This window comes from Electrona antarctica (assembly GCF_951216825.1).
Source record: "Electrona antarctica genome assembly, chromosome: 1".
NCBI lineage: Eukaryota > Metazoa > Chordata > Actinopteri > Myctophiformes > Myctophidae > Electrona > Electrona antarctica.
In genome coordinates, this window is record NC_136806.1 from 56,490,698 (window position 1) to 56,504,122 (window position 13,425).

Consider the following 13,425-nt stretch of genomic DNA (forward strand, 5'->3'; position numbering starts at 1 on the left):
ATTTTACACTTGGTTGCATGCTGAAAATAGCCGATCAACTGTAGATTTCGTCGACTAAAATCGCATGACACATAACACTGAAACATTCCAGGTGACTAAAATATGACTAAAACTAAATGAAGACTATGACTAAATCTAAAATAGAAATTTGCTGCCAAAAACAAAACTGTTTGCGTCCAACACTGGCGCACTTAAAATGGTGCATTTATACAGCGCCTTTATCCAAGGCGCTTTACATAGATTGTGCATCAATTCACCCATTCACGACACACACACATACATACACCGATGGCGGCGAAAACCATGCGAGGCACCAACCAGCACATCAGGAGCAATTTGGGGTTCGGTGTCTTGCTCAAGGACACTTCCGACACTAACTCTGGGGGAGCCCGGGTTCGAGCAGGGCTACCTTGCGGTTACCATACCGCCACTCTACCCCCTGATCCACCACCACCCCACTTAATAGGTACGCTTTATTTAATGTCTCTTTGCAGCCAGTGTGGGGACTATGATCCGAATCATATTCGGGCCTCAGTGCTGCTCTGACAACTTTGAGAATTCTTGAATGAATGCCCACAACATGGCACACTTCGGAAACTCTGCACACAATACGTTCAGCATCCAAGCCAGAGCAGAATCTAGGCCACCAAACTGGAGGCTGGGTACTGTTACATGGTCTGGTGGGTCCATAGCTTTATTTGCCAACGCTATAACAATGGCCTGCATTCAGCCGGGCCGCTACTCTGTAGGTCAGGACAGTGTGCTGACTGAGTGGCCGTTCCACCACCTCTCACACTGCTGCAACAGGACAACCGTTCTCCTCACTCTCAGGAGGAACATCGTCGTATAATCCCATTGACAATTACAGTACGGGGCTGCAGCCAGTGATTATCTTGCCAACTGTTTTGTTTTTTTGTATTATTTGATTACAGGTATAGGCCTATATGCGTCTAATTTAGACCACTGTTTCCTACGGCGTTTATTTTGTGTGTATCCCCCTCCTTTTTCACAACGTTAAAAATAAATTCTAAGCATTTTTTCCAAAGAATAAAATTAACCCATTTAGACCCGAGGACGATTCTCCAAAATGTCTTCTAAAACATGACAGTTTTCTGAAAAACCTGTTTCTATACAAGTGGTTCTCAAACTATTGCATATCAAGGAGTCCCAGAATTATCTGTATTTAGCCGCCGACCCCCATCTAAAAATATGTTGTGCCAGGGACCCCCCAAGAAGCAAAGATTTGAGTTAAAAACGTGAAAGAATATATATTCAAAGATTTGCGCCACATTTTCACGCTAAAGCATAACATAATGCTTGAAACACCAACAGGGGTTCCCGCTCAGAATGGGTTAAGACAATCAAAAGAAATTCCATAAATTCAACAAAGCTCACAACGCTGTGAGCTTGTAGATCTGCTATTTTCAAATGTGTCTTTTGGGTCACGGGCTAAAACGTTTGGGAACGACTGATAGACTACAGTACAAAATGATAGTGAAATGCGCTAATAAAGTGCAAAATGATGGTAATGTCCATCACATGTTATCAGAGACCAAAGACACATCTTACAACCTCATGAACAACCAAAGCTATAATTAAATCATTTTCAAAAGGAGTCGATCTTTCTACAAGCTTGCGACGTGTTGTAGGCTTAGATCTACTTTTATAAAAAAAAAGTGACATTTATAATGTCATAAGGGATGCCAGATTGAAAGTGCAACATTGATATATGGGCCTGGACGGTTAGCTCAACCGACTGGGCACCCAGTCTGGCGGCGTGCCGCGGGTTCGACTGCCGATCCCGACAGCCTTGCCGTGTGTTGATATTCACGTCATAGCATAGCTGTGTGCTTCAGCATCAACAATGGAAAAGGAAGTAATAATCAATCCATGGGGTCCTCTGAGATGTGTTTGTTCAACATTGAAGATGCATTGGTTATGGTATCCAATAGCAATAAGCTGGGTCAGCAATTAACTGAACACAAACGGTGTGCTGCTGATCACAAAATGTATTATTGTCTGGTTGAACCACTGTTTAATTATTCCCCGTAGCAACCTTTTTTTTAACTGGCAGCAGTTAAGATTACATTGGCCTTACAGTACATTGCATGGTGATGCGCTGTGAGGCTTGTACGTGCCTGGGGGTCCCCAGACACCACTTTGAGAACCAGTCTTTTAGAACACTGGGATGATTAGGCCATTAAAAAGTGTTTCTCTCTTTCATAGCATTTTAGACGGTGTGATTTCTCAAGTCATATCAGGTCACACAGCCTAAACGCCTTCCCTTCAGTGTACCATCGTCTCCTAAGAAGAATTCAACTGGTGGACATCGATGCATAATTTAGCTTGAGCCTTTCCGTTTGGACACAACATAACTATTTAAGCCCCTTGGCACAGAGCCACACGACGAGGATGCCGAGTTATAGCTCGTTGTCCGTCCTCCTTCTGTGTGGTAGCTTGACTGGAGACATTAAACCCACAATGCACAGCCCAGCACTGACGTGAATACTGACTTCTATACCGACCTAGGCCGATTTAAAGAAAATGTCTTCTAACAGTCTTCTGTATGTCTCTCATTCTGTCATCAGGACACTGCTGGGAGAAGCTGTTCTCAAACCTGTGCTTGCTCAAACCTTTTTCATGTCAAGGACACCCCAAAATTATATACAGCATTTGGCCGCCGACCATCTCAAAATATGTTTGTTCCACGGAGCCAGAAGCAAAGATTTGAGTTAAAAATGTTCGCTTTAAAAATATATGTATTCAAAGATTTACACACACATTTTCACAATGTTTTAAAAAATAGCAGAGCTTGCAATTTTTCAATAGCCAAAGTAGGCCTCTATGCTAAAGTGTGTTATCTAAAATGACAGAGATTCTTTCCCGGTCTGAAAGGGTTAAGGGCGGCTGTGGCTCAGGAGGTAGAGCTGGTCGTCCAATGATCCCTGGGTCGGCGGTTCGAATCCCGGCTCCTGTCCACATGTCGAAGTGTCCTTGGGCAAGACACTGAACCCTACATTGCCTCCAATGAGTCGGTCGGTGTAAGCTTGCCACCTTTGGTGTGTGAATGAATATTGAAAGAGTGAATGAATTTAGGTTTTTGGGTGTTATATTAGATGAGAAATTATCATGGAAAAATCATATAGCATATATAAAAGCCAAGGTGGCCAAAAGTATTTTTTATTTTGAACAAAGTCAAATATGATTTGGATACGAATTTATTGAGGATGTTGTATTTGTACACTGGTTTTACCATATTTTATTTACTGTTTGGAAGTATGGGGTAACTCATTCAAGAGTAATATGACTCCTTTGATTATGTTACAAAAAAGAGCGTTAAGAATCATGTATAAAGAAGATTTCAGAGCACACACCAATAGGCTTTTTATGTTATCAGGTGTTTTGAAAATCATGGATTTGGTAGCATTACGAACATTATTGGTGGGGTTCAGAGCGAAAAACAAATCATTACCAATACAGTTACAGAGGTCATTTGTGTTTAGCTCAGAGGATGAGGACCACAGAAGAAGACATGATTTTAAACATCTGTTCGCTCGGACTACACTAAAACAAATGTGCACTTCTGTTACAGGTATAAAGTTATGGAATTCACAAAACCAGGAGTTGAAGAGTTGCACAACAGTGTTTCAGTTTAAGAAAGTGTTTAAAAAAGAAGGAACTATGTTTTGGGCGTAGTGATATGGACACAAAAAAACATAGTTCTGTGTGACAGAGGAGTAAAAAATGAACGAAATTTGCACAAATATTTTAGAAATAGGTCAACAATACAAATGACGCTGGTTTTGTGAATTCATTTTGAACCAAATGCATTGTTGCGAACGTGCAGTTGAGTTAATTACCGGTATATATTCATTGTCTTTGTTTAATGGACAGCTGAAAACAGTTTTTGCAAGAGCAATACTTTCTAGTATCTTGAGATGTTTGAAAGTTATTTATTGCCGTCGTGTCAACGATGGAGCTCGCACAAGAACTTTTTTTTTCCCTTCTTTTTTTCACCTGTAAACCTGTGATGTGAAAATAAAGCAGATTCTGAGTCTGTCGTTACTTTGGTTTCTATCTGCGGATGTGTTTTTCACTTTATTATTTATTTATTAATGATCATATTTATTATTTGGTATGTAAGAAATCTGTTCCTCTCATGCTTCTCGGCACATGGAGGAAGATTGTTACGGTGCGTAGAAAGATGTTTGATATGAAAGAGAAATATAATAAAGCAAATCATGGCATTGCATTAAATACTAGTAATTTTTGTAGAGTAAATCGTAGTAGACTGTATTTATAGGCAGCAAATCACCAAGTTATCTCAAGGCACTTTTGATGTAAAGTTCAGTACTGTAGGTGGAGACAGGCTACTTTTTATGGGAGAGGCGGGCATATATCATGTTAAACTAGGTAGTGGATCTCCCAATCAAATCACCCAAAATATATAACTTATTTTCAAATCTACTGTAACATACTCTTTTGGCAACTCTAAGTACTGTACTGAACATGTCTTTGATTTCAAGACAGTATTAGTTTCGGACGGTGCAAGCTTTGTTGGCTTAACTATTCATTTGGACAGGATTGGACACCAAAAGGAACACCATCTTCATTGTTCAGACATCAATAATAATACTAATAATCCTACTAATAATAATAATAATGGTCCCCTTTGAGATGAACAAAGTAACAGTACAGTGCATCGATTTCATCTATTATCTTACTTCTTTCATACACCAGCCAGACACTGGTATAAATTCTAAAAACATTGTTTGAGAGCACAATATACAGTATACATACTTGAGTCTATGCCAGCAATAAAATCAACAGTCTTTGTGAGAATGAGTCCTGTTCCACTTGGATGGGCGCTCTCTTTGCCTCCCTCAGGCCTTGCATTAGCAGGTCACGTCCAGCCACAGTGACATGTATACGGTCGGTCAGTCGCGGTGGATTCTTCACTGACAGACTGAGTTAATGCTCATCACAGTGTTAAGAATCACACTCTAAATAAACCTGCATGGAATGACTCCCTGGGGTTGGTGCACAGGAAACGCCAGGGAGAACGGTTCACCACTTTATACCTGGCGTCCCGATTTGAGCAAAATTAGCAGATCTAGCTTGCACAAAGCTTGCACCGTTCGAAATTAATACTGTCTTGAAATCAAAGACATGTTCAGTACAGTACTAAGAGTTGCCAAAAGAGTATGTTACAGTAGATTTGAAAATAAGTTATAAGTATATTTTGGGTGATTTGATTGGGAGATCCCTACCTAGTTTAACATATATGCCCGCATCTCCCATAAAAAGTAGCCTGCTAACACACGCACGCACGCACACACGCGCACGCGCGCACGCACGCACGCACGCTAGGGGTGGGACGATATGGGTACTTCACGATACGATATATATCGCGATATTAGGCCCTCGATAACGATAATATCACGATATTCGATATATTGCGATATTTGCGATATATCGATATATTGTATGAAATTTCATCAACGATATATCACGATATCTGCAACTACAAAATACATGGAACTGAAAAAATGCTATTTTCGTGCTCGGACACAAGGAGGGACACACACATAGCTGTCTATAGTGGTTGCACCACTCAAACACAAAATGAATACTCAATAAACTCCCCCTTTGCCTCATACCCTCATCATAATACCTCACAAACACCACCAACTGACCATTATCACTAGTATCATTATAATACCTCACAAACACCACCAACTGACCATTATCACTGGTATCATTATAATACCTCACAAACACCACCAACTGACCATTATCACTGGTATCATTATAATACCTCACAAACACCATCAACTGACCATTATCACTGGTATCATTATAATACCTCACAAACACCATCAACTGACCATTATCACTGGTATCATTATAATACCTCACAAACACCATGCACCAACTGACCATTATCACTAGTATCATTATAATACCTCACAAACACCATCAACTGACCATTATCACTGGTATCATTATAATACCTCACAAACACCATGCACCAACTGACCATTATCACTGGTATCATTATAATACCTCACAAACACCATGCACCAACTGACCATTATCACTGGTATCATTATAATACCTCACAAACACCATGCACCAACTGACCATTATCACTGGTATCATCATCACTGGTGTCAGTGGACTTGTCCACTGCTGGGGAAATGCATTCTGCATTTTGTATTCCCACAAAGCTGTTTGGACAAATCACCATCCAGTAATTCAGTACTTCTGGTTGCTGTGGAATCTGAGTGGGATTTGCTTTATTTTAACTGTCATTTCCTCCTTTTCTAAACATGTTGTTCATCACTTCATTATGAATGAATAATAATATCTTTTTTTCTTTTCGATATCGATATTTTAATAATCAATCGATTATTTATTGCGGGAGGACGTATCGATATATATCGCAATATCGATATTTCAGCACACCCGCACGCACGCACACACGCACGCACGCACGCACGGACAAGCTGGTGTGCCAATAGCTTCATACTTACATGCACACACATGAAAGCATACACATCATTGGCATTACACTATAGTGCAGTGGAGAGGACATTGCTTTCTTTTAAATGTAAAACTAGCTTACATTTAAGTACATTGCTGGGTGTTTTAATTAATTGTGGGGTTTATTTATGTATTGCCTTATGTTGAATGCATGCATTGACCAAAACGATTCCCCCTTGTGGATAATAAAGACAGCAGATTATGAAATAGGGCGCAAGTGGTTAATGTGAAAGTGTGTGGCGTGGTGTGGGCATGTGTGTGACAGGGAGAGGCATGTGCAAGAGAAATATTGCATGATTCTATCTGTGCGGGTGGGTGTGCGTCCGCAACTCCGCATGCACACTGTACATCGTCACTGTCGGGTGGAAATTTTGTACGTACAAAAAATAACAAAAACAAAAAAAAACTGAAATAATGAGAATAGACTATCTATATTGATTGTGGAGCTTGTAGATTGGCTTTCACTACTGTTGTGAGACACTCTTGTACGATGAAGTAGGGCATTCATTTACACGAACATCTGAAACATGGGAGATACGAGATCTCTGCCCGACCGCGGCAATATATTTGGTTCCTGACACCGTGGCCGAGTCAGCACTCTGCACTCCAACGGAAAACCTGCCTCCATTAACTTCAAGTGAGTCACATTTGATTTGAGTCGCATTCTGTTAAATATCCAGCGCTATTCAAGCTCTAACATGTCAATTATATAATCACAACAGCTAAAAACTCGGCATTGTGATAAAAAATTACACACACACACACACACACACACTCACTGTTATATTAAATAGTAAATAAAAGTGTTCGTGTGCTGCCATGACTCACGGTGCTGGCTAGTCTGCTGTCACAGAGACAGCCCCGTGTAGCGTTATTACTTCTGCCCATATGATTAGTATTACTTCAGCCCATATTGTAAGGAGCCCTTTTGTGCTAATAGCATTAGACACTTCAAAGACGGAAATAGACCCGAGTGAAATGCACGCTGGGTAATGGCATGAGGCAGGGGTCTCTCCTCTCAGCTGTAACAAAAGAGAGGGATCTTCTCACTGTCATCTTATCGTTATAAGTCTGCATGGGGGCTATAGGGCGAATCAGAGCCCTTTTCTGTTGGGACAAAAATAGGCTCCCCCACTATTCTTTTTAATGATGTGTGTGGCTTTTTACAATGGCTGGCAGGCACGATGTTGTACGTCCATGTGTACTCTAAAAAGTGTCTGCGAGCATGGATGATGTTAACACACAAGTAAGACGCGCGGGAAGCGAACGCAGCTCGTAAATTGCAATAACAACACACACACGTTAGACAGCTATAGTGTGTGGTACACACACATTAGTAGTTTGACAACGAAGCACTGTTGTGGGAGTCTGACACAGACACACACACGTTAGACAGCTACACACGTTAGACAGCTAACTGCTCTGTTCTGCCTGGCTTCCATAGTAACTGCGCCTTCTTGTGGCGGGTGGTGGTGTCACACCGTGACACACAGACAGACAGACAGACATGTTCTGCCTGGCTTCCATAGTTAGGGCTCAGTGCATTCGCAATGACACGTTCATTAAGAGAAACATCACACTCATCACGCTTGCAAACGATTTGCGTCATACGTGCTCTAAATAAACATTAAAAATCCCATAGACTTAGCCGCCATAATGACATAATTTTCCAAGGCCTAGCGCCCCTCAAAAACACAGACAGGCTACAATTGTTATAGTGAACGAAACAACACCATGACTGGCTCTTGTAAGAGTGCTATTGGTTTCAAGTCTGTGGCGGGCTGGACATGGGTGTGCACTATTTTAACCCATTTTGGGGCGGGAACCCCTTTTGGTGTTAGCATTATGTTATGCTTTAGCTATTGAAAAATAGCAGATCTACAAGCTCATAGCGCGCGCTACAAGCTTGTAGGTCTGCTATATTTTTTAAATCGAAGAACGACTGACATAGAAACATAGCTTTTTCAGAAAACTGTCAGGATGTAGATGACATTTTTAGAATCTGATCTCAGGGCAAAATGGGTTGAAGCCCATCGTTCCCCTTTGAATTCTTCTTTACAGTGTGGAAGCAGTCGGTTCAATGGGGGGACTCTTGGGGAGTGACAGGGGAGGGAGGGAAGAAGGCACACTGGCATAGTTCAATCCTAGGCCAGTAGGAGTACTGTACTGTATAAGTACAGTATATGTGTGCTGCTGGAGACAAGCCTTCAGTCAAATTCACAGTTCGTCTGCGCTAGACTTCACATGACTGGTTTCTAACATCAAAGTCGTCAGATTCTTACATACCCTGGCTACCAGCGTGTGTCATTGTGTGCCCACTGTATATACACTATAGGCCTGATACATGACAAAATAAGCTTTTCAGGAATCAAGTAAAGAATGCTTATACAAAAAATGCATGCAAGTCAGTGAGAATATTATCGTCTCACTGACTTGCATGCATTTTTCAAAAAGGTCAATAAGCCCATGGCCAATGAATTGCACTCTAAATGACAAAATTGCGGTCGGGTGGTTTTCTACATGGCAGTGCCACTGCCAAAACACTTGTTCTGGTTTGATGCCACGTGCGTGTCTGTTCATTCTATGTCTATGCATGTAATCTATAGTCCAATTTATATAGTCACATTCTTCACACTTTCTTGAAAACTTGAAACAGACTACATTTGGTACCTTTCTTTTTTTAACGATTTTTTTGTGGCTTTTGCCTTTATTTTATATTTTTTTATGGAGGGACAGACAGTAGGCTGGCAGGAAATGGGGAGAGAGATGGGGGGAAGACATGCAGTAAAGGCTGTCGGGATCGGGAGTCGAGCCCGCGGCACAATGCCAGACTGGATTACCAGCCAAGGTGCCTGGACCACTGAGCCATGGCCCAGGCCTATATTCTGATGCCAATACTTTTGTACTTTTACTCAAGTACATTTTGTACCAAGTATTTCTATATTGCAGTGTTGGTACTTTTGTAGAAATTGTGAGTACTTTTTCCATCACTAAATGTATTAACCATGTCAGGCAGACAAATCCTTTAGTTTACACGTGGAAAGAAAACAGTTCCATCTGATATGCAGGACTTGTTTGACATGTAAGAGCTACTGAAACACAATGCCAGGCGCGGACTAGCCTGGCACGGCCAGACCAATATCACTGCTGGGCCATTATTTTGTATTCTTTTTTCAGTTCTGGCAGAATGGTCTAGGTTTCTAGGCCAGGCGTGTACTCGGATGCCCCAGCGATGCGGGCTCATAAGAGACGAGCGTTCCCTGAGATATTTCTCTGTGAATCAAACCAACCTTGGTTCAAGACGGCGCCCTTCAGTCACTGCCGTTTCCTCGTCTTCCCTCATCCATATAGCCAGCTTATTGTTGTCCTCCCCTTCTGCCCAACCCTGCGTTTCTCAATACGATCTCCTCATTCCTCTGAAATATAAATATCCCCCCCCCCCCCCCCCCCCCCCCGTCTCATTTGTCTGAAAAGCACATGTCATCCTGGAGAAGTCTGGGCTGTCAGGTGTCGACTGCAGGGGGTGTGAAAATCAAACCTTCCTGGGCTTGGCACTGGGGCTCTCTTTTGCTCATCTTTTGTCCTGCCCTGTAATTGCTTCATTACAAAGTGCTGCAGTGTCCTGCATGTGTCTGGGCGGGCCTGTGTCTGGCCCTGGTCGCCGAGGGAGATTAATAACAAGCAATGTAAAGCAGTGGCTCACAGGCACATCGGCGGTCTGGGCAGCTAGGATATTGCTGTGGAATTTCTAATAAAGCACCATCTGACCGATAAAGACCTGACAGCGCAGGGTGTCAAGCTAAAAGTCCTCTGTCTAGGATCTAGGACTGGACCTGGGGGGGGGGGTTTAGCCCTTCAGAAATCCCTCCTCTGTGGCATGGAGCACTCGTGAGAGTCCATAAAACATGTGGACATTGTGTGGGATTGAGTTTGCCGAAGCCCGGCTACCCCTCTGAGTGATGGCCTTTTAATGGGGCCGAGGACAGAGGGAGGTGATGGGAGTGAATTTGTAAAAAGGGCAGACTGTAGAACGGTGGAACCGAGCTTAAATGCTCCTGCACCGCTCCACTTAGAATACTGGAAAAATCAGTTGAAATCGGTTTGGAAATCGTATTATTTTAAGTGATACGATGGAGTCTAAATTGGGCTGCTCCCCTGGGAGTCGTCGCAGGCCCACCTGGCACATAGCTGACACCTATAGCCTATGAGGTATGTGTCCGAACGTTCATCTCCCTATCGTTACGTAACATCATTACATTTTCTCCCTGGATCTCTCAAGTCTTTGCTGAGCGTGCGTTCATGTGTCACATGCCATGTCTTTGCCTGACATACAACAGCCTCGTTTATAACAACGACCTATAGGCCCCACACTTTGAGAACCGCTGTTCTGCAGCATAATATTATGATGTCTAAATCCCCACAGAAACAATGTGTGTCTCAGTGATGCGTTGGAAACGCGCCTTGTCTCTGCGGGATATAGTGTGATGATGTATGAAGGTTGCTGCCACATACTGTGCCGTCTCCACTGTATGACTTTACTATATATAGCGAGCAGTAAGCACCCATGGGGGATGGGAGCATACAGTATGATGGTTGTGTGTGTGTGTGTGTGTGTGTGTGTGTGTGTGTGTGTGTGTGTGTGTGTGCGCGAGCGTGTTCTACAGTAACAGCACGCACATACATATTATATACGTATGTGTTTGAGGACACACATGCATGTATGTTGCACGTGTTTGCGCGCATGCGTGCGTGCGCGTGTGTGTGTGTGTTTGTGTGTTTTGACTCACGTGATCAGCAGGGAGGTGGCGAAGAGCAGCGTGCCCAGCAGGCCGCGCTGGCAGTCGGCGTTCTTGCGCTGCCGCTGGTGCATCTCGCCGCCGCAGTTGTCGCAGCAGCGACACATGCAGAAGAACAGCCCCACGATGGGCAGGATCACGGCGAACAGTAGCCCCAGCACCGCGCACACCAGGAAGCCTATCTCATAGTAGATGGCCTAAAAGGGGGAGAGATACGGAGGGGTGGAATGGGAGACGTGAGATTAAAAGGAAGAACAGGGAAAAGGGACATGAAGAGAAGAGGAGGGGAAAGTTTTGGGAGTATTGGGATGGAGAGGAGAAAGATAAGAGGATAAGAAACGATAGGATTGTTTTAGATTGGGAGACGACACGTAGAAGCAAAGGAGCCAGGGCGTACGGGAGCAAGATGAGAAGCGAGCGATTAGATTGACCTCGTGTCAACCAGGTTTTCCCACATGGAGTTTAAGCCTGGGTTTTCATTCCAAACTGGCCGGTGTATATGATCGGGTCTACAGGTCGAACCCATCTAGAAAAGTTAAGTGGTGGTTTCTCGTTGGATCAGCTTTGAGTCGTTTCTTCAGGAGAGAATACCCCTAAATATATACTGTCTGGAGCACTTGACTGGTCTGCATGTTTTGCAAGGGTGCAAACGTACCCCTGCAAACACAATAAAACATGTGTTCTCTGATTCAAGTTGTGCCTGTTGAGGACCAACGAGCCCTTCTACCTTCTACTGGCTGAAGCATGCTGGACTTCTCTTGCAATCAAAATAATATTACAGACCACTTCAAATAATTTAGCTGTATTAACCCATTTAAGCCTGACGTTGAAATTTAAAGAATGCCTTCTAAATCCTGAAAAACCCATGTTTATATGTCAGTGGTTCTCAAACATATTGTCAAGGACCCCAAATATATATGACATTGGCCGCTGACCCCCATCTGAAAATATGTTGTTCCAGGAACCCTCCCAGTAGCAAAGATTTTAGTTAAAAACTCGCTCTGTATAACAATATATATTCAAATATGTCAGGCACATTTTCACGATTTTTCAAAAAAAGCAGACCTACAAGGTCATAGCGCAGCACTCGGTGCCGCGCTATGAGCTTGTAGAGCTGCTATTTTTTAACAGCTAAAGCATAACATAATGCTTAAAACACCAAAAGGTGTTCCCGCCAACTATTGTTTTACTTGTTTCAAGATAATGCAACCCAATACAAATGCAACTTCCTCTGACGATATCATCGATATACCTACAATACAGTACATACCTGTAACTGCATCCACTTGAAAATATAATTGTTGCTGTTGCAAATTCTAATAACAAAATGTCCTTGCGTCTTTGAAACAAGTGAAACACACGCTAGCAGTTATGTGAAAAGTAAGATTGTACAGTTCGGGGACAGTTCCGATGATATAAGTCTCGACAATGAGTAAAAACTATTTTCCGCTTTGTTGGAGTGCTGCTAAATTTTCAACCCGGCCAATGCTATTTTTCGGTTGAACAGGTTGTTGTCAAGAGACATTTGTCGAAAACAAAGTATTGACCTTATTATAGTAAGAGAAATCTATGCAAATCTGGGAACTAAATCGTTACCAAGAAATGTCTTCACCAATGTGTTTCTAAAGGTGTCTAATAACATGTACTAAAAGTTTGAAATTCAACTCCTGTGGGAAATTGAGATATTAGCAGAATATGCATAATATGCCCATAACATCCTATATAAGGCAAAAAAGTCCAAATTTCATCATTCTTTAAGTAACATGTGACATATGAAACTAGGGTGTTTGCATGATTCTGAATCCATTCCAAGCATTAGTTTTGCACAAAAAACACTCCTTGGGAGGAAAACGGCCACACAAACGTGATGAGGTCAGCACATTTGGTCAACTGGATATGGCCTAATTTAGCCCAAGGAGTGTTTTTTGTGCAAAACTAATGCTTGGAATGGATTCAGAATCATGCAATCACCCTAGTTTCATATGTCACATGCTACTTAAAGAATGATGAAATTTGGACTTTTTTGCCTTATATAGGATGTTATGGGCATATTATGCATATTATGCTAATAACTCAATTTCCC

At 42.4% G+C, this 13,425-nt stretch overlaps 1 protein-coding gene across 3 annotated transcripts in view; it reads right to left on the reverse strand.

Moving 5' to 3' along the window:
• Positions 1–13,425, reverse strand: part of LOC306921564 (prominin-1-A-like) — a 107,380-nt gene that overhangs the window by 47,666 nt on the left and 46,289 nt on the right. For all 3 annotated transcript variants that reach the window (XM_079498742.1, XM_079498744.1, XM_079498743.1), the window contains exon 4: positions 11,334–11,539. In XM_079498742.1, coding sequence (XP_079354868.1) covers positions 11,334–11,539 — 206 coding nt within the window. The remainder of the gene's footprint in view (positions 1–11,333; positions 11,540–13,425) is intronic.